The following is a 27,471-nucleotide window of genomic DNA, read 5'->3' as shown; positions in this document are numbered from 1 at the left end:
AAACCACCCAACCTGTAACTCAGGGCTTTCATGACCCCAGGTTCCACTCTCTTCGTGTAGGGGGTCTTTAACTTCCTCTACCACCAATCTCATTTGCTTCTGATACAGACGTGCTGATAAATGGCAAAAGTCAAACTAGTCCCCAGTCAAACGATCATCTTAATCAGACCGGAAGAGAAAATTTCAAGGACGATCTAGGCTTATGCTTATAGCTGCAAAATTCTAAATATGTACGGCAGGTCCTAGCATTTAACCTAGTGCATATGGAGCTGTAAATGCATATTTGTCAAAGTAAAAAAAAAAAAAAAAAAGTAAAAGCATTCCATTACTAAGTACTTCTCAATGATCGTATACAGGGTCTTACCATAATAGAATAGAAGCTTGTTTTTGGAAGCTACAAAAACATCCACAGCCAATGAGCAGCCTCCTTCAAAGTGATCCTCCAAATGCTAAAACAGGATTCAGACTCCATCATTCATCAGCCTACTTGTCTAACTTCTCAAACACTTCCTTCAGAACCAGTTAGTGCATGAGACACTAACTATATCTTTAGTAAATAAAAAATTCCTGGCTTTAAACATTTCCTGCTTGATAATCCTGCATCTTTGTTTAAACAGCTAAACTGAAATTGCGTGGTCACAACTCTTATTTTGCTTTGAATGACTAAGCTATTATCCCAAATCAAATCTACCATTCAAAATATTTCTATGACTAAGGTTATGCCAGTGAATATCCATAAGCCATTCCAGAGCTCCAAGAGCAGCTTGGGATGTGACTTTGTTGGAATAAGCTTATAGGTTCCCACGTGGACTACCCTGATTGGGCATCAAACTCATACAATTCTTGGTGCCTGACCAAGATCCACCCCAACAGTTTACTGTCATATTTCATGAGACCCAGAAGAATGTTTAAGCAGCTTTCTATCTGAGCAACAAATCATGGTAGCGTAAGTTTTGCTGATATGTATTTCCATTTCTTTGTAACAAAATGCAAGAAAATCATTTTTGGGTTTTTTTTGTCTTTTTTGGTTTTTTTTTGAGACGGAGTCTCACTGTATCATCCAGGCTGGAGTGCAGTGGCACAATCTCAGCTCACTGCAAGCTCCGCCTCCCGGATTCATGCCACCTCCTGCCTCAGCCTCCCGAGTAGCTGGGACTACAGGTGCCCACCACCACACCCGACTAACTTTTTGTACTTTTAGTAGAGACAGGGTTTCACCGTGTTAGCCAGGATGGTCTCGATCTCCTGACCTTGTGATCCACCCGCCTCGGCATCCCAAAGTGCTGGGATTACAGGCGTGAGCCACCGCATCTGACCGAAAAATCTATTTTTAATTGTTCTTAAAAGAATAAGAAAACCTAGTGTTAAATATAACTTCTTCAACTTTAATATCTTAGCTGAGAATGCATGCATTCAATGCAGTGTCATCATCGAGCACTTTTAACAAAGAATTACTTACGCCATGATGCCCGAGAGGTGAAACATTTCGGCTGTGATGTAGGACAAATAACTGTACAGGAAAACGAAGAGTGGCTCAATCACTCGGATATTATGGGTGAATCGAGTAGTAAATGCCGCTATAAAGCCCAGGAAGATGCCAATCAGCACCCCACCGATTCCCACAACAAAGAAGTTCGCGATTCCTGCAAACACATCAATGGTCTCAATGGTTTTCATCTGGCAAAACGACTTGAACAAGTTGTACAGGACCTGCAGGAAAAAGAAAACACCTTGTCAAGACCCTTTCCAATTTCCCCATTATCACTCTGGGCACAAACGCATCTACCTGGCCTTCTAATAAGGACATTTCTTCTGTGTACCCAAGTAGGAAAGTGACAATCATTGTGTATTCGTTTGTCTCATATTTTAATACCGTAGCTTTAAACTAACCAAAAAAACCTTTCAATAAAAGTGAGTTGTCAGGGAATTTATTTCTAAAAGTAAGGGAGAGGCAATTTCAAAGGCATTGCATAACTTATTCCAAAAACATTATTTTTTCCAGATATCATCTGAAAGATTATTTTAAAATATTTGTTTGCCATCCAGCACACCCAGCTCATGTTACCATTGCTTGGTAAGTAATATGACAGCAAGAAAGCTTATCAGTGCTGCTGTGAACACATTTACCTTATAAGGTCCTATTGTGGAACCACATGACAGAAGGGACTCACGCATCAGGACAGGTACCCAGGATGAGTCAGTCATCCTCCCAGGTCACCAGTTCCTCACTCCACACTCCACCTCCTCTCCCCACCCACACATACATGTCTGGTGTAACTGAGACACACCCAAAGGAATTTTCTTCAAGCAAAGTGGCAGCAAACTCGTGTGTGTGTGTGTGTGTGTGCGCGCGCATCTGCCTAGGTTTTCTTATTCCTTAAGAATAATTTAAAATAGATTTATCTTATATTTTGTTACAAAGAAATAGAAATGCATATCAGCAAAACTTCATGCTATAATGAGACTGCTCTGTTGTTCTTTTTTTTTTTTTTTTTTTTTTTTTGAGTCTTACTCTGTCACTTAGGCTGGAGTGCAGTGGCGTGATCTTGATGTCAGCTCACTGCAACCTCTGCCTCCCGGATTCAAGCCATTCTCCTGCATCAGCCTCCAAAGTAGCTGAGATTACAGGCAGACACCACCACCCCCGGCTAATTTTTATATTTTTAGTAGAGATGGGAGTCTCACCATGTTGGCCAGGCTGGTCTCGAACTCCTGACCTCAAGAGGTCCACCTGCCTTGGCCTCCTAAAGTGCTAGGATTACAGGCGTGAGCCACCACGCCCAGCCTGTTGTTTCGTTCTTTACATAGTCTTGGTTTAGTGAAGCCTTCAAAAGTGCCAGGCACTTCATGTCTGCTGGACCATATGCTTTCAACTTGTGCCTGGGGCCACTGACCAAACTGAAATGGAAAAGTCATGGCTGCAGACCCACCACTTTCTTTTCACAAAATAAGCGAGTCAAACACCAGCCAACCAGGTGGCCTGCTTCTTTTTCACTGTGATATTTACAACTCTGGGAGCACCTGTAATCTCCAGGAAAACCGACTGATAAGGACGTTAGGGAGAAAGGCCATGCTACACCCTCATTTGGAGTCTGAGAAACTCAAAACTGGTCCCATTTGTTCAAGGTCAAATGACACAAACTGTCAGAGGCAATATTAGCATCCAGGCCTCCTGACCTCCTGATTAAGTGGTTCAAGATTCAATCATGGGAGAATGAAGTCACACTGCCTGGTAAGCCGTGTGCGGCCTGGCCAATGCCATCTCACTTTTTCTGCTTCACTTTATGGTCATAGCCTACCACAATATGGGTTTAATACGTTATTCTTCCCTCCTTTCTACTTGATTATAAGTTCCTTGTGATCGGTCAACACCTTATTACAATTTACATCTTCTATGCTGCCTAGTAGATGACAATAAATGTCTGTTGGCTTTGAAAAATAGTGGATTATTCCCTAGGAAACAGTGAACTTTTCCTTTTCCCTAATTGTTGATGTAACACTCGAGATCATTTGCTATGCTCCCCACCAAGAAATGACTTCAGAGAAGAACAAAAGAGACTCATTCTCCTGAAAACTTAAATATTTCAAAGACATCATTGTTTGTCAGACAGAGAAGAAAATGGCTCCACGTAGCACCCACTTCTACTTTGAACCTGCTGTCAGCATCGGTTTTCATCAGCATCAACACGCCACAGTTACTTCCTGAGACAGGATCACAGATGTGCTATATATACTCCTTGCCTCCAAACAGCCAAAGGCAAAAGGGACGATCACCGGCATCCCAGAGGAGAGGCGGGTTTCCCAGCCATCTGCTTCTGCAGTGACAGCCTCTCTCCAGGGCCACTCGGGCACCACATTCTGTCTCCAGCCTCCAGCCTGCACCTGGGAGGCTCCTCTCTTCTTTGCTCTAATCCCACTGCAGCCACCACAAGACCTACTTCCTTGGGACAGGCACGGTGGCTCAAGCTTGTAATCCCAGCACTTTGGGAGGCCGAGACGGGCGGATCACGAGGTCAGGAGATCAAGACCATCCTGGCTAACACGGTGAAACCCCGTCTCTACTAAAAAATACAAAAAAAAAAAAAAAAAAAAAAAAACTAGTGAGCCGAGATCCAGCCACTGCACTCCAGTCTGGGCAACAGAGTGAGATTCCGTCTCAAAAAAAAAAAAAAAAAAAAAAAAAAAAAAAAAAAAAAAGACCTACTTCCTTCAAAGGCTGCCATTCCATTTTCACATCAGGAAGGCCTCATAGTCTCAAAACACCTGGTACACTTTTTTTTTTTTTTTTTTTTAACTGCTTTCTAATGCACGTCAGATGGTAAAGGATTTCATCACTGTTCCATAAAACACACCGTCTTTATTAACTCCTGCTCCTGGTTTTCTTTCTTTGTCCTTTCTCTTGCCAGTAACCCACCCCTAAACCTTTACCTATCTTCCAAGGCACAGCTGAACCTACTGTTGCCCCCAGGAGCCCTCCTGGACCCCTCCAGCCTTTGCAAATACCCGGCCCTCTGACCTCCTGCACCACGGATGATCTCCCAGAACATTCAGCATCTTGTGCTGTCGGTGCTGAGTTTTGAGTGAGTGCCTCATGTCCCCAACAAAACTAGAAATTCCTTTAGCACAGAGCTGAGTCTTCTCCTCTCTCATCTCTGCACCCCAGTCCATCCAGTGCACTGAAGAGTTCTCTGAGGGAAGTCCAGGTACTGCTTCCACAGATTAACGGGCATCTGCAACTGGGTCACACATTCCTAATCCTTACAAAACTATTTTGCTGGCAACTTAATGCATCAAATCTATCAAAGGTACAGCCTGTCTTAAATCCCCGCTTAGACTCCGCAAAGAATTAAGATGGGTCACAGGCACTGTACTCTCGGCACATTGGGCCAAAGCTCCATTTTTGATCCTTCTCCTGCCTGAGATGCCACTGCAGTGTCAGAGCTAATGTCTCAGGTAGAAGCGTTACCTTAACAACCAGAAAGCTTTCCACAACCTCCCACCTGTTTTACACTGAACCTGATACCTAGTTAGTGATCAGCACGAGATAAAATTCTTCTGGTTACAACTGGCCGAAACCACATACTTAGTTCATTCCAGTTAAATCCTTTAATTGTATGACAAGGGAATCTAAGTGTTTTAGAATTTTAATTTATATAGGTCTATGTATTATGTGTATATATTATGCATGTGGGCTGCCAGTGTCTCTAGTGAGTTGGTGCAAAGTTGATCTCCCCTTGACACTTGTATTCTTAGATTAAAATGTCAGTGATGCCTGTGTACTAAATTCTGTCATGGGCTAATTTGACAGCTTTGAAACTATACTGCTTATGATTTTTTTTAATTGCAAACTTATATATTAAAATTAGGAGTTACGAACTTTGAACTTTGATTTTAAAAGCATACTAATTCTGTGAAATCACATAAAGCAAGGGTGCAAATTATGCAAATACAGTCGTCTATCAGAATGGCTCTGTTCCAGAAAAAAAGAATGTTCAGGTGATTTCTTCCTGCATGAAACATACAGGATAATCATTTTGCATATGACATTTTAGATCTATTATGCTGTTTGCAAAATCAAAATTAACATCCAAGTGGTCACTGCTTACCCTCCATCTTCCTAAGGTTACTTTCCACTCCACAGCACACAGTGACTGGGCCTCTGGGGCCCATTACTGGCTTCTCTCTACAGAACCAGCTCTCCTTAACTAAGCCTGGTTATGAGCAGGTGGAGGAAACTTTAAGTCTTCTTGCAAAATTTATTAGAATATTCAGTGGCTGCATTAACATGTTCTAGAAATAACCTGAAAAATCTTTGCCTAACAAGGGAAATTTGGGGAAGTTTTCATACAACATTTATTCTAAGGGATAGCAGAAAAGTCCTATTTAAAAATCACACCTTTATTTTTTTCAATTGCCCTGTCTCTAGTTACTTCTAATCTACTACAGTCCTGTACAATAGCATGAAGTGTTTGATCTGCAATTTATACGATCCATTTCTCTTACTTTGAGACATTTTCATGCTAAGTTTTCTTCGATTCAGCTTTTCTAGCTCAATGTTGAATTTATCATAATTTGGGAAAGGAGTTAATGGTACTAACCTACAATGTTACCCATCCTCGAGGTTATATACTGTGTCAGTGAATTTTCTCTGATTACCCCTGATTCTTCTATCTGCAACTCCCAGTGACTCATCGTTTTTGCTGTAGGCATCATGGTCCGTATTTTTAATACCTTTCCAAAGTCCATGAGTTCCTTAAACTAACCCTTATTCTTCTATCTGCAACTCCTAGTGACTCATAGTTTTTGCCATATGTATCATGGTCCATATTTTTAATAACTTTCCAAAGTCTGTGCGTTCCTTAAACCTCTCCTAGGGATAAGATGGAATGAATGAATCAAAGAATCTTCCACAAAACATCTCCACCTCTATTCTTTGAAGATACCTGACTAGGAGATAAAATTAAAATTTTTGATACCATTGTTCTAATTATTCTTAACACGTGCTCAATTCAGTACTCAGCCAATTCAGTGAGAGAAACGTCTAGTAGTTTATTATTTGGCAAACCTGTGGGCATGCCCTGATATCTTGTGGGTCTGACTTTGAGGGTCTGTGAACTCTCAGCCAGGGCAAGTAAGTTACCAAAGGAAGCTCTTAAATATGAAACCATAACAGTGGTTCTGACTGAAAGGCTCTGGCCATTCCTTGATAAGAGCTTCCACCTCAAAGCACCAGTCAGGACCTTGCTCTGTCTGTGCCCTCCTTCTGAATGGAGTGACAAGCTCTCACTTTGGCTGCCTGCCTTCCCTGGGTCAGCCCTCCCTTTCTTTCTATAAAACGACAGTTGTGCCTCCGTACCTCCTGGGAGGAAGCACAGGGTGTGCGTCTGGATGGCCTGCTACCTTTGCATACTCTACACAGTGACTTAGCCAGACCCTATCCTGAGATCTGATTCGGGACGAACTCAAAGAACGGACCACTGAGATATCTGAATAACATTTTGATAGAGGTGGGAAAGCAGTGTGGAGGCCTGGCGTGTCATTCTGAAACTAATTTAACTCTACGGAGCTGCCCTAGAAGGACTGCGACAGGCACTCTTATTTCTTTGTAAAATTCCCTTTGCACTAAATAGATTCACTCCAGGAATTCCCATTCAAATGTCCGCAGTCTCCTTCAACAAGGTAAAATTTACATATGGAGCTACATCAGAATGGAAAACTTTATGCCTTCTGCCTCTGGAAATTAGAATGAGTTATAAAATGTCTCTACTATTATGGCAGTTTCCCAGTTAAAATTTAATATCAGTAAGTTAATGACTACTCAGTTAATGAATAATGGAATATATGAAGTGGATTTTGTTACTTAAGTGAGGTAACTTAGCAGTCTTAAAATATCTATACTACACATTGTAATCGATAAATTATCTTCTGTATAATAATGTTCACATGAAGTTAATGGATGTCCTTAGAGATTATATTGTATTCATTCTGAGGATTTCCTTTTGCAGTAGAATACAGGCTAATGGAGAATACATTGGTTTCTATGTAGACTTTTATTTTATTATTATTATTATTATTATTGAGATGGAGTCTCACTCTGTTACCCATGCTGGAATGTAGTGGCGTAATCTCGGCTCACTGCAACCTCTGCCTGCCTGGCCCAGGCGATCCTCTCACTTCAGCCTCCCAAATAGCTGGGATAACAGGAGCTCACCACCACGCCCAGCTAATTTTTTTTTTTTTTTTTTTTTTTTTTTTTTTTTTGTATTTTTAGTAGAGACAGGGTTTCACCATGTTGGCCAGGCTTGTCTCGAACTCCTGACTTTCAAGTGATCCGCCTGCCTCAGCCTCCCAAAGTGCTGGGATTATAGGCATGAGCCTCTGCACCCAGCCTACTCTGTAGACTTTTAAATGAGTCAGGAATGACATTGTAATGATAAGAGCAAATGGAGAGGGAATTAAAAATTAAGTCCTTTAAACACAATCTTTTTCTGCCTCAATTTTCGTATCTGAATAATGGGAGGAATGCCCGTTTCATAATTTGTCATACAGACCTGAGCACAAAGGGAGCATTCACGAGTTAGTGGCTATCATTACTGTCACCTTTACTACTACCGAGCTGTGGCTAACAGAAAACAGCATCATCAGTGCTCCCTAACTGATTCATCAATCGCACATCACCTGAGTGTCTTTAACTGGGGGACGCTGAGCTCTTTGCAGGTCTGTGGGTAAAAGGAGGGACTTTCTCATCCCTTCTCTCAACCCTTGCCTGTGTTCAAAAGGCAGGGTAGAAGTAAATTCTGCTAACTTTAAGATCATAACAGCCCCTGACTCTAATTCTATGTAATCCAAGACAGAATTACAAATAATTTGTGCCTTCTGAATAAATACTCATTTATGAGAAGGGCATGAAGGCCAGAAATGTGCTGGTTGAGTAGTAACAGAAAGTGAGCAGTGAGCGTGTGACAAAAACTTTCCGTAAAATCATGAACATGATAACTAAAGCATCCCCAGATGGAGAATGGCACTTAGTAGGTACTAACATTTCACCTGTATTATATACATTGGATACTGACAGCATTACTTCTCACAAGAACGCTGGGATCTGAAGTCTTTTAAATTATGATCGAAGACCTTCATTTTTGAAAATGCCAAATTGATAAATCATCAGAGTTGCAAAGGCCAAAATCATATGTTCCTCTGGCATGAACGGGGGCCTTGTCAGCACAGACCAGCTACATATTTTGCAGGGCCCCGTGCAAAACGAAAATGAGGAGACAGTTTTATGATAATAAATAAATTATAAATAATGAGTTTAAAAGTATTAAGAATTAAAAGACAGTGACGTCAGAGCATGAAACCAAGTGAAGGGCCCTGGGCAACTGCTCATGAAACCACCCTGTGTGCAGGGTCCCGCCCCTGCCAGTTGAGGGGCAGAGAGCCACTGCAGGTGGCTGGGCAGCCCCCACCTGTTGGAGTCATGCAGTGTGACTGTGACTCACCACTGTTACTGCATCATTCAGCAGGGACTCTCCAAAGACCAGAATGTAGAGTTGCTCATTGACGTGAATGTTCTCAAAGACAGCAAGCACAGCCACAGGATCCACAGCTGAGATTAAGCTGCCAAATAGCAGGTTCTGGAGCAAAGTGATGTCGCTGAGGCCGAATGCTTCGATCTGGCAGATACCAAACAAAGACACACCAATGCCAATGGAATTCCAAAGGGTCCCTACCACAGCATACAAGAAAATGGCGCCAATGTTCTCAAAAAATGGGCGAGTGGGCATGAAATAGCCGGCATCCAGCACGATGGGTGGGAGGAGGTACAAGAAAAACACATCAGTCTTCATTGCAGGGGGCGACTTCTCATCAACACCAAAAATAATCCCGCCTAGTAGAAGTCCAACCATTATAAGAAGGCAGCTCTCAGGCACTATTGTGGGCAACTTGTGATACAGATGGAAGCCTGGTAAGGAAAACATAAAGACACAAAACTTGGGTTATGGAGGAATTTTGGAGATAGGAAATTGGTTCCCTTTGATAGAACCAGTGGGTCCTATTTCACCATCTCCCAAGTCAGTATCACGGTCTTTACACTGGCTTCCCAGATTACAGTGCAAACCAAAGGTTTCCCTTAAAACTATTCATGAAGCACATGTAGACAAAAACTTAATGTTACATTAAAATTGGAGTGTTATAGATACACATTATCTACACTGTACAGTTTTCATTTTTCTAAACCCCTATTAAGTTTTTCTTCAATATTGTGACTGTGGAAATGGAGTAACACATTTTTATTTTTATTTTTTTTGAGATGGAGTCTTCCTCTGTCACCCAGGCTGGAGTGCAGTAGCACAATCTCAGCTTACTGCAACCTCTGCCTCCTGGGTTCAAGCAATTCTCCCTGTCTCAGCCTCCTGAGTAGCTGGGATTACAGGCACGCACCAGCATGCCTGGCTAATTTTTGTATTTTTAGTAGAGACAGGGTTTTGCCATGTTGGCCAGGCTGCTCTCAAACTCCTGACCTCAGGTGATCCGCCAGCCTCAGCCTCTCAAAGTTCTGGGATTACAGGCATGAGTAACTGCGCCCGGTGCAATTTTATATTTGAAACAATTCAGTGATTTCTAAAACATTTTCAGATGTAACATCTCATTTCATCCTCATAAAAACCCTAATGAGTAGGCAAGGTAGTTATTTTCATGCTTTGTAAAAATTTAAGTGGGAATTGAAGCTGAAAGAGATCCAGGGTCTTACTACCAAGGTAGTGGGGTCACAGCCCATTTTTACATCACTCCTCTCATCTGCAGCATTCAGAAACATTGGCAATGTATTTATTTTCAGTGTCTGATTCTTGCATTTGGAACACTGAATAGGTTTAATATTTGAGACGTTGGGTCCTTCAGAGACAACCCAATGAATTTGTCAGGATGCCTCAAGTAACTACTCTATGAGGGATATACACGTGCCATGATCTCTAACCTCAAAGAGTTCCCAATACAGCTCCCAACATATATTTATGACTTACTCTAATACAAGGCAAAGTGCGGTCAAGCCCCAGCCAAGTGCTGTGGGAACAAGGGAAGAGGAAGTCTGCTTAGGAAGACCCAGAGTAGGACAATATCTGGGCAAGGCTTAAAAGACAGGCATTAAACAGAGCCATGAAGGGGCTTCTCCAGTACATGGAAAAATGGTGGGAAATATCCACCTCTTAACTCGTGGTAGAGCCCATTGTGGCTTTAAAACAGAGAACGTGTTAGGAGGAGGCCTGTAGGGAAAGAGGAGAGAGATGTGGGTTGGGCCAGCACATGGAGAACACGTGGAAAGTGACTTAACACACGAAGGTCACTGGACGGAGCTTAAGTTTGGAGAGCACTTACTTGCAGGACAATAGCAGTCATCCTGCAGACATTCAGTACATTTTAGAACTAAAGCAGAATATGAGAATGCTATGCTTTGGCGGTCCCCTCTCTAAAACTCAGGTGTTGCCAACGTGATAGCCTTAAGAGGTGGAGCCTTTAAGGTGTGATTAGGCCATGAGGGCTCCGTCCTCATTCGTGGGATGAAAGTCCTTACACAGAGGCTTCTCACAGCGTTGCTGGTTGGTGAGCTTGCTCTTCTGCTCTCACATGCCCTCTGCCTTCTGCCATGTGAGGCTGAAACAGGAAGGCACTCACCAGACACCAAATGCCAGTGCCCTAAGCTTAGACTGCCCAGCCTCTGGAACTGTGAAAAGATCAATGTTCTTTACAAATTATCCAACTGTGGTGTTCTGTTATATAGCAACAGAAACAGAGTAGGACAGAAATTTTTATCTGAATTATAGAAAGATAATACAGCCATCTACCACATTCAGTGTTTCAGTGAACAATGGACCACATATAGGATGGTGGTTCCATAAAATTATCATGGAGCTGAAAAATTCCTGTTGCCTGGTGACACCTTTATGATCATGACCCTGTGTAGACACAGGCTGATGTGTATGTGTATGTCTTGTTTTTAACAAAAACGTTTAAATATCAACACACTATTTTTTCACATACAAAGCTTATAGAATAAGGATATAGGCCAGGCGCGGTGACTTACACCTGTAATCCCAGCACTTTGGGAGGCCAAGGTGAGTGGATCATCTGAGGTCAGGAGTTCGAGACCAGCTTGGCCAACATGATGAAACCCTGTCTCTAGTAAAAATACAAAAATTAGCCAGGTGTGGTGGCGGGTGCCTGTAATACCAGCTACTTGGGAGGCTAAGGCAGAAGAATTGCTTGAATTCAGGAGATGGAAGTTGCACTCAAAAAAAAAAATAGAAGAAGGGTATAATGAAAGAAAACACTTTTGTGCTACTGTACAATGTGTGTTTCAAGCTAAGAGTTATTACAAAAAAATTTTTTTAAATAAGTTTAGCATAGACTAATGTACAGTGTCTATGAAGTCTTCAGTAGTGTACAGTAATGTCCTAGGCCTTCACATTCACTCACCACTCACTCACTGGCTCACCCAGAGCAACCTCCAGTCCTGCAAACTCCATTTACAGTAAGTGCCTTATACAGGTGGACCACTTTTTATCTTTTATACTACATTTTTTACAATGCCTTGTGTATGTCTAGATATGTTTAAACACATCAATACTTCTCATTGTGTTACAAATACCTACAGTGTTCAGTACAGTAACAGGCTGCACAGGTTTGTAGATGAGGAGCAATAGGCTGGTAGACGACATTATATAGCCTAGGTGTGTGGTAAGCTGTACCACCTAGGTTTGTGTAAGCACACCCTATGATGTTCAAACAATGACAAAATTGCCTAAGGATGCATTTCGCAGAACGTATCCCCTTTGTTAAGTGATAAATGACTATTAAAGTGATAGAATAAGTCTTTAGGTACTTACAGTCACAGAACTTTTAGTAAGTAAATCCTTAAGAACTTACAGACAGGACTAAAACTATACCATTAAACATTTTGTGAGCCAAATCAATATAGCTGTAAAAATTTGAAAAGGTTTAAAGAACTGTGAAATAATACAGTGATCATCTGTATGTTCAGCGTTCAAATCTAGCTCTATGTTAATATTTATACTACAGAAGGCTCCAATAATTTGTGGGGACTAAATGTATTCAATGGGTGCAGCTGCTCTTTACCTATGACCTCTGGCAAGCTCCCTGACCTCACTGATAAATGAGGAAATAAAAAAAGTTCCCTGAAAACCATGCCTCTGTTCCCCCAAGCTGACTCCTGCTTCTGTGTGCACCTGCTACTGTGTGAGAAGAGTCAGCCAACAGCAGCATCTCCAGTCCCTTAATATCCAAATGAAATCACCTCCTTTCCTTAATGCGGTACAACCTGGAGGTTCCTGCCATGGGCCTGCAGCGTGCCATCAGAGGACTGCCCCCTGATTTGAAACCCAGCCCTCCTGCTCTCTGCCTGTGATTGTGGAAAGGTTCCTAACATGCGCAGGCCCCACCTACTCATCTGTGAAACAGACACAAATGCACCTGCTGGGTAAAGAACCGTGCCTATAACCCGGCAGTCAACTGCACAGTACTTAACCACTGTGCCTCTAACATCACAAATGCCTCCAAATTTTAGTTGCCTTCCCCTCCTATGTGTAAGAAGGCAAGAGAAAACAGTTTTAAAGAAATGCGCAGAAGCCATAGGATCCACGGAGACCAACAGGAAAATGGATGAGGACTGGTTTTGGAGGCTCCCATTTCCTCTTTCACCTTTTTCTTTCCTTTCACTGACCCAACAGCCTCAGAGACCCATGCTTTCACATGGGGTGCTGCTCTTCTTGCTGTATCAAAAGGATATTCTCATTCCTAAGGTTAGAGAATGGAAAGCCAGGGAAAAGAGGAAGGAACAGGCACTGCTGAAATGCACCAACGTGCCTGCCATGCTCAGGCAATGAGACTGATCCTGACCACAAACTCGGGCAAGCAGAAACAACCGAGAAGCAGCCAATAAAACACAGCAAAATAAATGCAGGATGCAGTTAGAATGAAGACCCACCTGGACAGCGGCCGAAGGTGGCATGAAGAAAGCGAGGCAGAGGAAAATCCAGGAGTAACAAAATCAGAAAGGAACAGCAAGAAACCCAGGGACACTTGTTGAAAAAAAATCAGACGGTTTCATGTTTTAAAATCTGCACTCCTTTAATGAGTACTTGGGTCATTCAGAACTGACCTGAATGACCCCTTCTTAAAGTAGGACAGCAGTTACTGAGTTTGCCAAATTGTTTCTTTGGCAAGAAGAGATTAAATGAAGGGCGGTCACACAAGATCTTATTTCAGTGCTTTTTGGTGAACATAAGCAGAGAAACTGTGTTGTGTAACATGCTGTCTGTATGTTGAGCATTCAATTCTAGCTTTATTTTAGTATTTATACTACAGAAAGCTCCAATAATTTGTGGGGACTAAATGTATTCAATGGGTGCAGCTGCTCTTTACCTGTGACCTCTGGCAAGCCTACTGACCTCATGAGGTGCTTGGGCTGCAGGTATCTGTGCTTTTATGAACTACCAAAGTAAAAACTCATCAGCTAAGTAATTAGTGAGAACAAACAAAAGAAGGCTTCTTAGACTTCATTGTTCACAGAATAAATCAAAAATTACAAACGTGCATGCATTTATGGCTTTTCCTCCCTCAAGTATTTCTTGAAGAAGAAATGAACTTGAATAGAGAAAATTTGCTTTCTTGGAATCATCAAGGTGCTGGGATGTAGCAATGTGTTAAACAAAACCTCTGCACTGGAGAGCTGCAGGCTAGTGTGGGAAACAGAAAATAAGTCAGTCGGCCAATAAAGACACAGTAGCAGGCAGTGATGAGCAGTGCAGACAAAAGCAGAGAGCTGTGAGAGAATCCTTTTGATTGAGGAGAGAATCCTCTTGATGGATATTTTGTATCAGTGTGCCGAGGGAAGCCTCATGGGTGAGTGACACCTGAAGGAAGCCCTGAATGAAGTGAAGGTGTGAAACATAGTGGAAGAACTTTCCAGAGCCGGGAAGAAAAGAACAAGGGGACAAGCCCTGAGTTGGGAGCACCTTGAGCAAAGAGGCTACTCTGGCTGGAGCTTGAAGAATGAAGGAGAACAAGGTAAGAAATGAGGACAGAGGGACAGAAAAATGCTGGAGCCTGCAGAGCCTGTGTGTGGCCCTGGGACAGATGCTGGATATTTCCTGAGAGGCTTTTGAGCAGAGGAATGTCATGACCAGGTCCCCACTGTTGAAAAACACTGCTGCTGTTGAAAAACAGAAGCAGGCGGGCCAGTGAGGAGTCCTTTTCAGCAAACCAGGAGAGGGCTGAGAGTGGCTTCCAACCATTAAAGTGGGGGTGAGTATGACAGGAGGGGGATGGGGGGTGTATTGTAACAGGTGCTCCAACAGAGTGTGCTGCTGGCCTGGATGAAGGATGTGAGACAGATGATGAGGGATGAATCCATAGTCTGGGGTTCAAACAAATGTGTAGAATGCGACTATTTACTGAGATGGAAAGCAATAGGAAGGCAGATAATTTTAGGAGAGAAACTCAAGATGGTAAACACCAATCAGAAATCCTTTTAAAATACCATGGAGCTTAACAAATTGATAGCATGATTTAGCCAGAAGAAATGGCAGACAATTTCTAGGGAGCATTAGAGAAGAGCCATCACTTCTCAGAGTACGATGCCACACTCCCCCACACCACTGCTAAACACATCACCGTATGTTCTTATTAACCCCATAATGGACGTCGGGGATGAAATGGTAAATCCACACAATGATGTACAGAGGTACATGAATGTCATATAAAGTAAGAAGCTGTACAACAACAAGGAAAGAAAGCATAATTTAACCAGTGTTATAGGAACAGGCAGATAGAAATAGCAAACACATACCTACAGGTTTCTTTTTAACTTCCACAACTGTGGAAAATTCCATGAAGGTCAAAGAGTTTAACATTAAACAAAAATAATCTACAAAAACAGAAAATAATTCTTTTTTTACTATGTTTTATTTTACTTTAATTTCCGGGATGCATGTGCAGAAGGTACAGGTTTGTTACATAGGTATACATGTGTCATGGTAGTTTGCTGCACCCATCAACCCATCATCTAGGTTTTAAGCTCTACTTAGGACTTAATGCTCTCCTTCTTCCTGCCCCCCATCCCCCAGATAGGCCCTAGTGTGTAATGTTCCCTCCCTGTGTCCATGTGTTCTCATTGTTCAACTCCCACTTATGAACAAAAACATGCAGTGTTTTGTTTTCTGTTCCTGTGTTAGTTTGCTGAGAATCATGGTTGCCAGCTTCATCCATGTCCCTGCAAAGGACATGAACTCATTCTTTTTTATGGCTGCATGGTATTCCATGGTGTGTATGTGCCACATTTTCTTTATCCAGTCTATCATTGATGGGCATTTGGGTTGGTTAGAAGTCTTTGCTATTGTGAATAGCACTGCAAGAAACACACCTGTGCATGTGTCTTTATAGTACAATGATTTATAATCCTTTGGGTATATACCCAGTAATGGGATTGCTGGGTCAAATGGTATTTCTGGTTCTAGATCCTTGAGGAATCACCACATTGTCTTCCACAATAGTTGAACTAATTTACACTCCCACTGACAATGTAAAAGCTTTCCTATTTCTCCACATCCTCTCCAGCATCTGTTGTTTCCTGACTTTTTAATGATTACCATTCTAACTGGTGTGAGATGGTATCTCGTGGTTTTGATTTGCATTTCTGTAATGACCAGTGATGATGAGCTTTTTTTCATGTTTGTTGGCTGCATAAATGTCTTCTTTTGAGAAGCACTTGTTAGATATCCTTTGCCCACTTTTTGATGGGGTTGTTTGTTTTTGTCTTGTAAATTTGTTTAAATTCCTTACAGATTCTGGAAAATACACCTTTGTCAGATGGAGAGATTGCAAAAATTTTCTCCTATTCTGTAGGTTCCCTGTTCACACTGATGATAATTTTTGCTGTGCAGAAGCAGATTCCATTTGTCAATTTTGGCTTTTGTTACAATTGTTTTTGGTGTTTTAGTCATGAAGTCTTTGCCCATGCCTGTGTCCTGAATGGTATTGCCTAGGTTTTCTTCTAGAGTTTTTATGGTTTTAGGTTTTACACTTAAGCCTTTAATCCATCTTGAGTTAATTTTTGTATAAGGTGTAAGAAAGGGGTCCAGTTTCAGTGTTCTGCATATGGCTAGCCAGTTTTCCCAGCACCATTTATTAAATAGGGAATCCTTTCCCCATTACTTTTTTTGTCAGGGTTGTAGAAGATGAGATGGTTGTAGATGTGTGATGTTATTTCTGAGGCCTTTGTTCTGTTCCATTGGTTTATATATCTGTTTTGGTATCAGTACCGTTTCGCTGTTTTGGTTACTGTAGCCTTGTAGTATAGTTTGAAGTCAGGTAGCGTAATGCCTCCAGCTTTGTTCTTTTTGCTTAGGATTGTCTTGGCTATACAGGCTCTTTTTTGTTTTCATATGAAATTTAAAGTAGTTTTTTCCAGTTCTCTGAAGAAAGTCAGTGGTAGCTTGATGTGGATAGCATTGAATCTATAAATTACTTTGGGCAGTATAGACATTTTCATGATATTGATGCTTCTTATACATGAGCATGGAATGTTTTTCCATTTATTTATGTCCTCTCTTGTTTCCTTGAGCAGCAGTTTGTAGTTCTCTTGAAGAGGTCCTTCATGTCCCTTGTAAGTTGTATTCCTAGGTATTTTATTTTCTTTGTAGCAATTGTGAATGGGAGTTCACTCATGATTTGGTTCTATGTCTATTAGTGGTGTATGGGAATGCTTGTGATTTTTGGACATTGATTTTGCATCCTGAGACTTTGCTGAAGTTGCTTATTAGGAGTTTTTGGGCTGAGATGATGGGGATTTCGAAATATACAATCGTGTCATCTGCAAACAGAGACAATTTGAGTTACTCTTTTCCTATTTGAATACCCTTTATTTCTTTCTCTTGCCTGATTACCCTGGCCAGAACTTCCAATTCTACATTGAATGCGAGTGGTGAGAGAGGGCATCCTTGTCCTGTGCCAGTTTTAAAAGCTTTTGATCATTCAGTATGATATTGGCTATGGGTTTGTCATAAATAGCTTTTATTATTTTGAAATATGTTCCATCAATACCTAGTTTATTGAGTATTTTTAGCATGAAGGGGTGTTGAATTTTATAGAAGGTTTTTTCTGCATCTACTTAGATAATCATGTGGTTTTTGTCATTGGTTCTGTTTATGTGATGGATTATGTTTATTGATTTGCATATGTTGAAACAACCTTGCATCCCAGGGATGAAGCCACCTTGATTGTGGTGGATAAGCTTTTTGATGTGCTGCTGGATTCGGATTGCAAGTAGTTTATTGAGGATTTTTGCATCAATGTTCTTCAGGGATATTGGCCTGAAATTTTCTTTTTTTGTTGTATCTCTGTCAGGTTTTGGTATCAGAGTGATGCTGGCCTCATAACATTAGTTATGGAGGAGTCCCTCTTTGTCTGTTGTTTGGAATAGTTTCAGAAGGAATGGTACCAGCTCCTTATTGTACCTCTGATAGAGTTCACTGTGAGTCCAACTGGTCCTGGGCTTTTCTTGTTGGTAGGCTATTAAATACTGCCTCAATTTCAGAACATTTTTGTCTGCTGAGGGGTTTGACTTCTTCCTGGTTTAGTCTTCTTCCTGGTTTAGTCTTGGGAGGGTGTGTGAGAACAGGAATTTATCCATTTCTTCTAGATTTTCTATTTTATTTGCATAGAGGTGTTTACAGTATTCTCTGATGGTATTTTGTATTTCTGTGGGATCAGTGGTGATATTCCCTTTATCATTTTTTATTGTGTCTATTTGATTCTTCTCTATTCTTCTTTAGTATTCTGGCTAGAGGCCTATCTATTTCGTTAATCTTTTCAAAAAACCAGCTCCTGGATTCATTGATTGTTTTGAAGAGTTTTTGGTGTCCCTATCTCCTTCAGTTCTGCTCTGATATTAGTTATTTCTTTTCTTCTGCTAGCTTTTAAATTTGTTTGCCCTTGCTTCTCTAGTTCTTTTAATTGTGGTGTTAGGGTGCCAGTTTTAGATATTTCTAACTTTCTGATGTGGGCATTTAGTGCTATAAATTTCCCTCTTAACACTGCTTTAACTGTGTCCCAGAGATTCTGGTACCTTGTGTCTTTATTCTCATTGGTTTCAAAGGACTTATTTATTTCTGCCTTAATTTATTTACCCAGTAGTCATTTGGGAGCAAGTTGTTCAGTTTCCATGTAGTTCTATGGTTTTGAGTGAGTTTCTTAATCCTGAGTTATAATTTGATTGCAGTGTGGTCTGAGAGATGGTTTGTTATGATTCCCATTCTTTTGCATTTGCTGAGGAGTGTTTTGCTTCCAATTATGAGATCAATTTTAGAATAAGTGCTATGTGGTGCTGAGAAGAATGTATATTCTATTGATTTGGGGTGGAGAGTTCTATAAATATCTATTAGGTCTCCTTGGTCCAGAGCTGAGTTCACGTCCTAACTATCCTTGTTAACCTTCTGTCTTGTTTATCTGTCTAATATTGACAGTAGGGTATTAAAGTCTCCTACTATTATTTTATGGGAGTCTAAGTCTCTGTGTAGGTCTCTAAGAACTTGCTTTATAAATCTGGGTGTTCCTGTATTGGGTGTATATATATAGGATAGTTAGCTCTTCTTGTTGCATTGATCCCTTTACCATTATGTAATGCCCTTCTTTGTCTTTTTTGATCTTAGTGGGTTTAAAGTCTGTTTTATCAGAGACTAGGATTGCAACCTCTGCTTTTTTCTTTCTTTCTTTCCATTTGCTTGGTAAATATTCCTCCATCCCTTTACTTTGAGCCTATGTGTGTCTTTGCACATGAGATGGGTCTCCTGAATACAGCACACTGATGGGTCTTGGCTCTTTATCCAATTTTCCAGTCTATGTCTTTTAATTGGGGCATTTAGCCCATTTACATTTAAGTTTAATGTTGTTATGTGTGAATTTGATCCTGTCATCATGATGCTAGTTGTTTATTTTGTACATTAGTTGATGCAGTTTCTTTACAGTATCATTGGTCTTTTTATTTTGGTATGTTTTTGCAGTGGCTGGTACTGGTTTTTCCTTTCCATATTTAGTGCTTCCTTCAGGAACTCTTGTAAGGCAGGCCTGGTGATGACAAAATCTCACAGTATTTGCTTGTCTATAAAGGATTTTATTTCTCCTTCACTTATGAAGCTTAGTTTGGCTGGATATGAAATTCTGGGTTGAAAAATTATTTTCTTGAAGAATGTTAAATATCAATCCCCACTCTCTTCTGGCTTGTAGAGTTTTTGCAGGGAGATCTGCTGTTAGTCTGATGGGCTTCCCTTTGTAGGTAACCTGACCTTTCTCTCTGGATGACCTTAACATTTTTTCTTTCATTTCAACCTGGGTGAATCTGATGATTATGTGTCATGTGGTTGCTCTTCTTGAGGAGTATCTTAGTGGTGTTCTCTGTATTTCCTGAATTTGAATGCTGGCCTGTCTCGCTAGGTTGGGGAAGTTCTCCTGAATAATATCCTGAAGGGTGTTTTCCAACTTGGTTCCGTTCTCCCTGTCACTTTCAGGTACACCAATCAATCATAGATTTGGTCATTTCACATAGTACCATATTTCTTGGAGGCTTTGTTTGCTCTTTTTCATTCTTTTTTCTCTAATCTTGTCTTCAGGCTTTATTTCATTAAGTTGATCTTCAATCTCTGATATCCTTTCTTCTGCTTGATCGATTCAGCTATTGATACTTGTGTATACTTCATGAAGTTCTCATGCTGTGATTTTCAGCTCCATCAGGTCATTTATGTTCTTCTCTAAACTGGTTATTCTAGTTAGCAGTTGCTGTAACCTTTTATCAACGTTCTTAGCTTCCTTGCATTGAGTTAGAACATGCTCCTTTAGCTGAGAGGAGTTTGTTATTACCCACCTTCTGAAGCCTACATCTGTCAATTTGTCAAATTCATCCTCCATCCAGTTTTGTGCCCTTGCTGGAGAGGAGTTGTTATCATTTGGAAGAGAAGAGGCATTCTGGTTTTTGGAATTTTCAGCACTTTTGCACTGGTTTTTCCTCATTTTCATGGATTTATCTACCTTTGATCTTTGATGCTGATGGCCTTTGGATGGGGTTTTTCTGTGGGCATCCTTTTTGTTGATGTTAATGTTATTGTTTTCTGTTAGTTTTCCTTCTAACAGTCAGGTCCCTGTGCTGCAGGTCTGCTAGAGTTTGCTGGAGGTTCACTCCAGACCCTGTTTGCCTGAGTATTACCAGCGGAGGCTGCAGAACAGCAAAGATTGGTGCCTGCTCCTTCCTCTGGAAGCTTTGTCCCAGAGAGGCACCCACCTGATGTCAACCAGAGCTTCCCTGTGTCTGTCAACCCCTGCTGGGAGGTGTCTCCCAGTCAGGAGCCATGGGGGTCAGGGACTCACTTGAGGAGGCAGTCTATCCCTTCACAGAGTTTGAGCACTGTGATGGGAGATCTGCTGCTCTCCTGAGGTGTCTGTCAACCCTACTGGGAGGTGTCTCCCAGTCAGGAGCCATGGGAGTCAGGGACTCACTTGAGAAGGCAGTCTGTCCCTTCACAGAGTTTGAGCACTGTGCTGGGAGATCTGCTGCTCTCTTCAGTGCTGGCAGGCAGAAAGGTTTCAGTCTGCTGAAGCTGTGCCCACAGCTGCCCCTTCCCCCAGGTTCTCTGTCCCAGGGAATTGGAAGTTTTATCTATAAGCCCCTGACAGGGGCTACCCCCTTTCTTTCAGAGATGCCCTGCCCAGTGAGGAGGAATCTGGAGAGGCAGTCTGACCTCAGGCACTTTGCCACACTGCCATGAGTTCTGCACAGTCAGAGTTAGCACTATAAGGGGAAAACCACCTACTCAACCCTCAGTAATGGTAGGCACCCCTCCCCGCACCAAGCTCGAGTATCCCAGGTCAACTTCAGACTCCTGTGCTGGCAGCAAGAATTTCAAGCCAGTGGATCTTAGCCTGCTGGTCTCTGTAGGAGTGGGATCCGCTGAGCTAGACCACTTGGCTTCCTAGCTTCATCCCCCTTTCCAGGGGAGTGAACAGTTCTGTCTTGCTGGCATTCCAGGTGCCACTGGGGGAAAAAAACAAAACAAAACAAAACAAAAAACCTCCTGCAGCTAGCGCAGTGTCTGCCCAAACAGCCACCCAGTTTTGTGTTTGAAACCCAGGGCCCTGGTAGTGTAGGCACCCAAGGGAATCTCCTGGTCTGTGGGTTGCAAAAACCAAGGGAAAAGTGTAGTATCTGGGCCAGAATGCACCGTTCCTCATGGCACAGCCCCTCACGGTGTCCCTTGGGTAGGGGAGGGAGTTCCCTGACCCTTTATGCTTCCCGGGTGAGGCGACGCCCCATCCTGCTTCTGCTTGCCTTCCGTGGACCACACCCACTGTCTAACCAGTCCCAGTGAGATGACCTGGGTACCTCAGTTGGAAATGCAGATATCACCCACCTTCTGCATTGGTCTTGCTGGGAGCTGTTCCTATTCAGCCATCTTCAACAGAAAGTAATTATTTGCTGTAATCATCTCTCTTACTAAGTTAGAAGTGATATAATCAGTGACAAAAGTAATGGCCATTAAGTTAGGAGACAGGTATATCTGAATTCATCTTTTTATTTATTTTTTATTATTATTATACTTTGAGTTCTAGGGTACATGTGCATAACGTGCAGGTTTGTTACATATGTATACTTGTGCCATGTTGGTGTGCTGCACCCATCAACTCGTCATTTACATCAGGTATAACTTTCATCTTTTTAAATGTCTGTTCAAAAAAAAAAAAAAAAGTAAGAAAACGAAAATTTGAAAAGATATAACAGGTCAAACTCCCATGCTGATCATTAGTGGGATCACGCCTGTGAATAGTCACCGTACTCCAGCCTGGGAAACATAGTAAGACCCCCATCTCTTTAACAAAAATAAAAGTGAAAAATGAAAAATAATTTAAAAAAAGAACAGATTGCTGTTTCTGGGAAGATGGAGTAGATGCATTGTTCTCTATGCCACTCTATACACCTAAAGAGCCTAGATATTATATGTAAAGCAAATATAACTCTAAAAGATAGAGAGCAGAAGAAATGCTGGCCAGAGACCCCCAGACCATGGCATTCAGTTCTCTGGGTCTTCTTTTTGTCTCTCATATCTCAGACTTGGAGTTGAAGAAGCCAGCAATGCAGAAATGCCAATGGACACAGGCAACAAAAACCCAACAATAGCCTGCTTTATCTAGACAAGAGAATAGGGAAGAGTCAACCTCGCAAGGCACAGAAGTTTTAGACAATAACTGCTCCTCTCCAGCCAAACACCACAGAAGAAACTGTGGTCCCAACGGCAGCAACATCTGAGTGGGCGGTTTAGATTCCATCCTCACCAGTGTAAGGAGCACCCTGGCTTCCCTATTGGGGTGGTGTCAGAGAAGGAATAGGGTAGAAGAGGGTCTTTCTTCTCTACTGGGTGGTAATGAGCACTCCCCTCCTGATGGAGCCAGCAAAGACGACGTAAAGAACGCAGAGAACATGGACGTCACCATCGTCCAGCCACAAAGCAACCCACTTTTGACCCCTTACTGGCAAAAAGACAGAAACCACAGATTATCAGTTTGAGAATGAAACGAAGGTATCACAACAGACCATGTAGAAATAAAAAAAAAATTAATAAGGGAATATTTGAACAACCATACACACACGTGACATCTTAGCTGAAATGGACCAATTCCTCAAAAAACACCAATGGCAACAACTCAACCAATATGAAAAAAATAATTGAATAGCCCTACAACTGGCAAAAACAGTTAAAATTTGAAGTTGTAATTTTAAAACTCTTCCCCCCCAAAATCTCCAGGTCCATATAGTTTCTCTACTGAATTCTACAAAATAAAAGCAATTCTATACAACTTCTTCCAAAAAATAGAAGAGGAGGGAACACTTCTCAATTCATTTTATGAAGCTAATATTGCCCTGACAGTTACCAAACCAGACAACTGCAGTACCAAAAAGAAAACAACAGACCAATATCCTTTAGCAAGGAGTATTGATGCAAAAATATCAGCAAATAATTCAACAATGTATAAAAAGAATTGTGCACCATGACCAAGTGAGGTTTATTCCAGGGATGCAAGACTGGCTCAATATTCAAAAATTCACCAGTGTAATCCTTCATATCAATAAGCTAAAGAAGAAAAACCACAGGATTATATCAATTGGTGCAGAAAAAGTATGTGACAAAGTTCAACATCTATTCATGATTAACATTCTCAGCAAATTAGGAATAGAAATGAACTTCCTCAGCTTGTCAAAGATCATCTTCAAAAAGCCTGACTGGTTCTAAATGCCAAATTTTAACTACACAGAAAGGTAGCCAGCTCATCTTTAAAAGTCCAAGGAGGTGCTGGAGACAGCACGTTGAAGAAATGATTGCATAGCCTGTAAATCATTGGACCATGTACATTATGAGAAAATCATTACAAGGATTATTCCTTCCTAGAAATTGATAAATAACTTACATGATTTCTTTTCATTCATTAGCTCACAAGTATTTCTTTATTATTATTATACTTTAATAATTATTAATATACTTTAAGTTATATAATAAATATTCATACACTTTAAGTTCTAGGGTATAAACAACGTGCAGGTTTCTTACATAGATATACATGTGCCATGTTGGTTTGCTGCACCTACCAACTCATCATTTACGTTAGGTATTTCTCCGAATGCTATCCCTCCCCTAGTCCCCCCATCCCCAACAGGCCCCGGTGTGTGATGTTCCTTACCCTGTGTTCAAGTATTCTCATTGTTCAATTCCCACCTATGAGTGAGAATATGCGGTGTTTGGTTTTCTGTCCTAACTCACAAGTATTTCCAAGCACTTACCATCATGAAATGTGTCAGGCACTAAGGACACAGCAATATCCTAGACAGACACGACTTCTGTCCTCATGGAGTTTACAGTTTACAGGGAAGAAGGATGTTGAGCAGGTGATCACACACAGCATGCTTGTTATGGAACAGGAAGTGTAAGTTTCAACACAATTACATGGCAGGGTCTCAGATCTTGTCTTCCCTGTGGGGGAGGGGCTTTTTAAGGAAATCATTTTTCACCTGAGAAGTGAACAGGAGTTGGAATTCTCAAAACCAAGAAGGGTCTGAGGGTCTTCTCAAGCAGAACAGCACATGCAAAACTCACTAGAGTGGGGACAAAGGTGGCCCACAAGAGACGCTGCATGAAATCCAAAAAGAGGGAAAGGGTGAGGTGTTCTGGGAACTGTCATTCACAGTTTGGATTTACCATAAGGCCATGGGAAGTAACACCCAATATGGAAAGGAGGTGAGGAAAGAGCTATGCTTTTTGTCTGAGATGTTTACAGAGCATTTGGGCGGGACTGTGCATGAGCTCTGTGTGGCTCTCTGTCCTTCATGACCCTTCTGACGCCCCTGACAAAGTGCCCACCACCCTGAGTTCACAAATCCATTTGAGAGTCTGTCGCACCCGCTGGAGCACACGGTCACAGGGCTGGCGCAAGTTTTATTCACTTGGGTGCTCCTATTGTCTCATACAATATGTAGTAAGTTGTGTCAGCAAGAAGTATATATATTTGGTCTCTGCTCCCAGTTCCTGGCACAGAGCTCCTAAAACCCTTGTAATCTCCTGAGCAATAAGGGTAATAGGAGCATCTGTTATAATATTCAGTCTTAGTGTCTGGTTCTAGAGACATAAGAGCTTCCAAGACTTTCAGAATCCCTGGAGTGATAAGTGTCTTTTGTATGCTGATGAGATGACTGGTGGCTGGGGTCCCCTAGATAGCTTCAAGATGGGGGCTGGTTGCCAGAAAGACCAAGGCAGGATTAGAGGCTTGGGACTTCCAACTCCACCACCCAAATTCTGGGGAGTGGAGAAGGGCAGGAGGTTGAGTTCCATCACCTATCTAATGGACCCTCCATGAAGACCCTAAGTGATGAGGTTGGGAGCTTCTTTGTTGGTGGGCACGTGGTGGAGCTGGGAGGGTGCTGCATGCTGAGAGGAAATAGAAGCTCGGCACCCTCCCCATGCCTGCCCTGTGCACCTCTTCACCTGGATGCTCATCTGTATACTTTATAACAACCAGTAAACCAGTGTTGCCCTGAGTTCTGTGAGTTCTGTGAGCAAATGATCGAATCTGAGCAGGTCATGGGACTCCCCAGTTTATAGCCAGCTGGTCAAAAGTATCGGGAGGCCCAGGACTTTCGATGGTCATCTGAATCATGGGCAGTTTTGTGGGACAGGGCCCTTAACTATGGATTCTGTCCCGACTCTGGGTAGTTAGGGTCAGAATAGAATTGAATATTAGGATACCAGGCTGCTGTCTGGAGAGTAGGAGAATTGGTTGTTGATGTCAAGGAAAAACCTACACATTTGGTGTGAGAAGTGCTGAGAACAGCAGAGAAACACACGTTTTTTCCTAGTATGGTACCAAAGAAAAAGGCTCTTAACCTGTCCTCTGAGCTGGCTAGTTTCCTTAGCGATTATACACCAAGCCTCAGATACAGTGAAAATGTGCGTGTTGTAACTGTAGACTCTAATGCCAGAAAGTTACAGAGTTTGTATCTCACTTTTTGTCTCACACGCCTCACAATCCTCGTTCCAACCTTTCCGTTTTCTCTGATCTTTAATTTTGTTATTTTATTTCCCAAGAAAATGAACAGCCCACTGGTCTATATCTGATTGCACTGGAGGTTTATGCTTTTATCACTACTGGTCGTTCCTACATTTGTCTCAATTTCATTAAAGTTGTAAGAGCTATATTGTTCCTCCTTAAAACGTTCACTTTTGCCAGACATAGAAGAACAAATACTGTTACGATTCCACTTACATGAGGTACCTAGAATGGACCAATTCACAGAGATAGAAAGCAGAGTAGAGTTTACCAGGGGCTCCAGGGAGGAGGTGATGGGGAGTAAGTGTTTAACGGGCACAAATTTTCAGTCTGTGAAGATGAAAATGTCGTGAAGATGGATGGAGGTAATGGCTGCAAAACACTGAGAATGTATTCAGTGCCACTGAATTGTACACTTACAAATATTGCTATGACTGCATAAGCACTGCTAAACCAACTGGGAGAAAAGGTAATGCTGCTAAATGGATCTCCGCTGGTAGGCACGGTCACCATGCAGTGTTCTGAAATTCTGATTGATCCCCTGATAGAGTCTGAAGTAAACCTTCAAAAGGCAACTCTACAAATGTTGATATAAAATGTGCAAAGCAGGGGCTGTTCAAAAACAAGAAGCAAAGCAACAGAATTTTTTGGCAGCTCAAAAGGTAAAACAGGTAGTTTCTCACAAAAACACTCATAGCACAATGTCAAAGAATAGAAAAATGGTTGAGTGAATGATAGCATATTAACATGATATAACAATCTACCACAGCATGTATGTTTATCATGTCAGTTTTTCTTTAGGTTTCTATTTTTTTAGACAGGGTTTCATTCTGTCACCCAGGCTGGAGTGCAGTAGTGCAATCATAACTCACTGAAGCCTCGAGCTCCTAGGCTCAAGAAATCCTCTCACCTCAGCCTCCTGTGTATCTAGGACTACAGGTGCACACCAGAACACCTGGCTGATTTTTAATTTTTTGTATAGACAAGGTTGACCCTGCTGGTCTCAAACTCCTGCTCTCAAGGGATCCTCCCACTTCAGCCTCCCAAAGCGTTGGGATTGTGGGCATGAGCCATCACTCCTGGATTTATTTGAAATAATGTTCAGTGAAAAAAGAGCACAGAATAGTTTTAAAAGTTTTTATTTTCTTTTAAGACTATTAAATTCATTGATTTTACTCACAGATACATTTTCTCAAACTCCTGGCCTCAAGCAATTCTCCTGCCTTGGCCTCCCAAAGCGTTGGGATTACAGGCAGAAGCCACTGCGTCTAGACTCACAGACACATTTTTAAAGAAAGTACCTCTCCACACTTGATCAAA

The 27,471-nt window shown here is 41.7% G+C and overlaps 1 protein-coding gene across 1 annotated transcript in view; it reads right to left on the bottom strand.

Moving 5' to 3' along the window:
* SLC9A2 (solute carrier family 9 member A2) overlaps window positions 1-27,471 on the bottom strand; it is a 91,725-nt gene that overhangs the window by 46,583 nt on the left and 17,671 nt on the right. Inside the window, exons 2-3 of the mRNA XM_008008268.3 lie at window positions 9,000-9,463; window positions 1,460-1,710 (exon numbers count right to left, since the gene is read on the bottom strand). Coding sequence (XP_008006459.3) covers window positions 1,460-1,710; window positions 9,000-9,463 — 715 coding nt within the window. The remainder of the gene's footprint in view (window positions 1-1,459; window positions 1,711-8,999; window positions 9,464-27,471) is intronic.

The sequence above is a fragment of the Chlorocebus sabaeus genome, chromosome 14, assembly GCF_047675955.1.
Source record: "Chlorocebus sabaeus isolate Y175 chromosome 14, mChlSab1.0.hap1, whole genome shotgun sequence".
NCBI lineage: Eukaryota > Metazoa > Chordata > Mammalia > Primates > Cercopithecidae > Chlorocebus > Chlorocebus sabaeus.
Note: the sequence above shows the minus strand (reverse complement) of the source record. Positions and strands in the feature narration are given on the sequence as shown.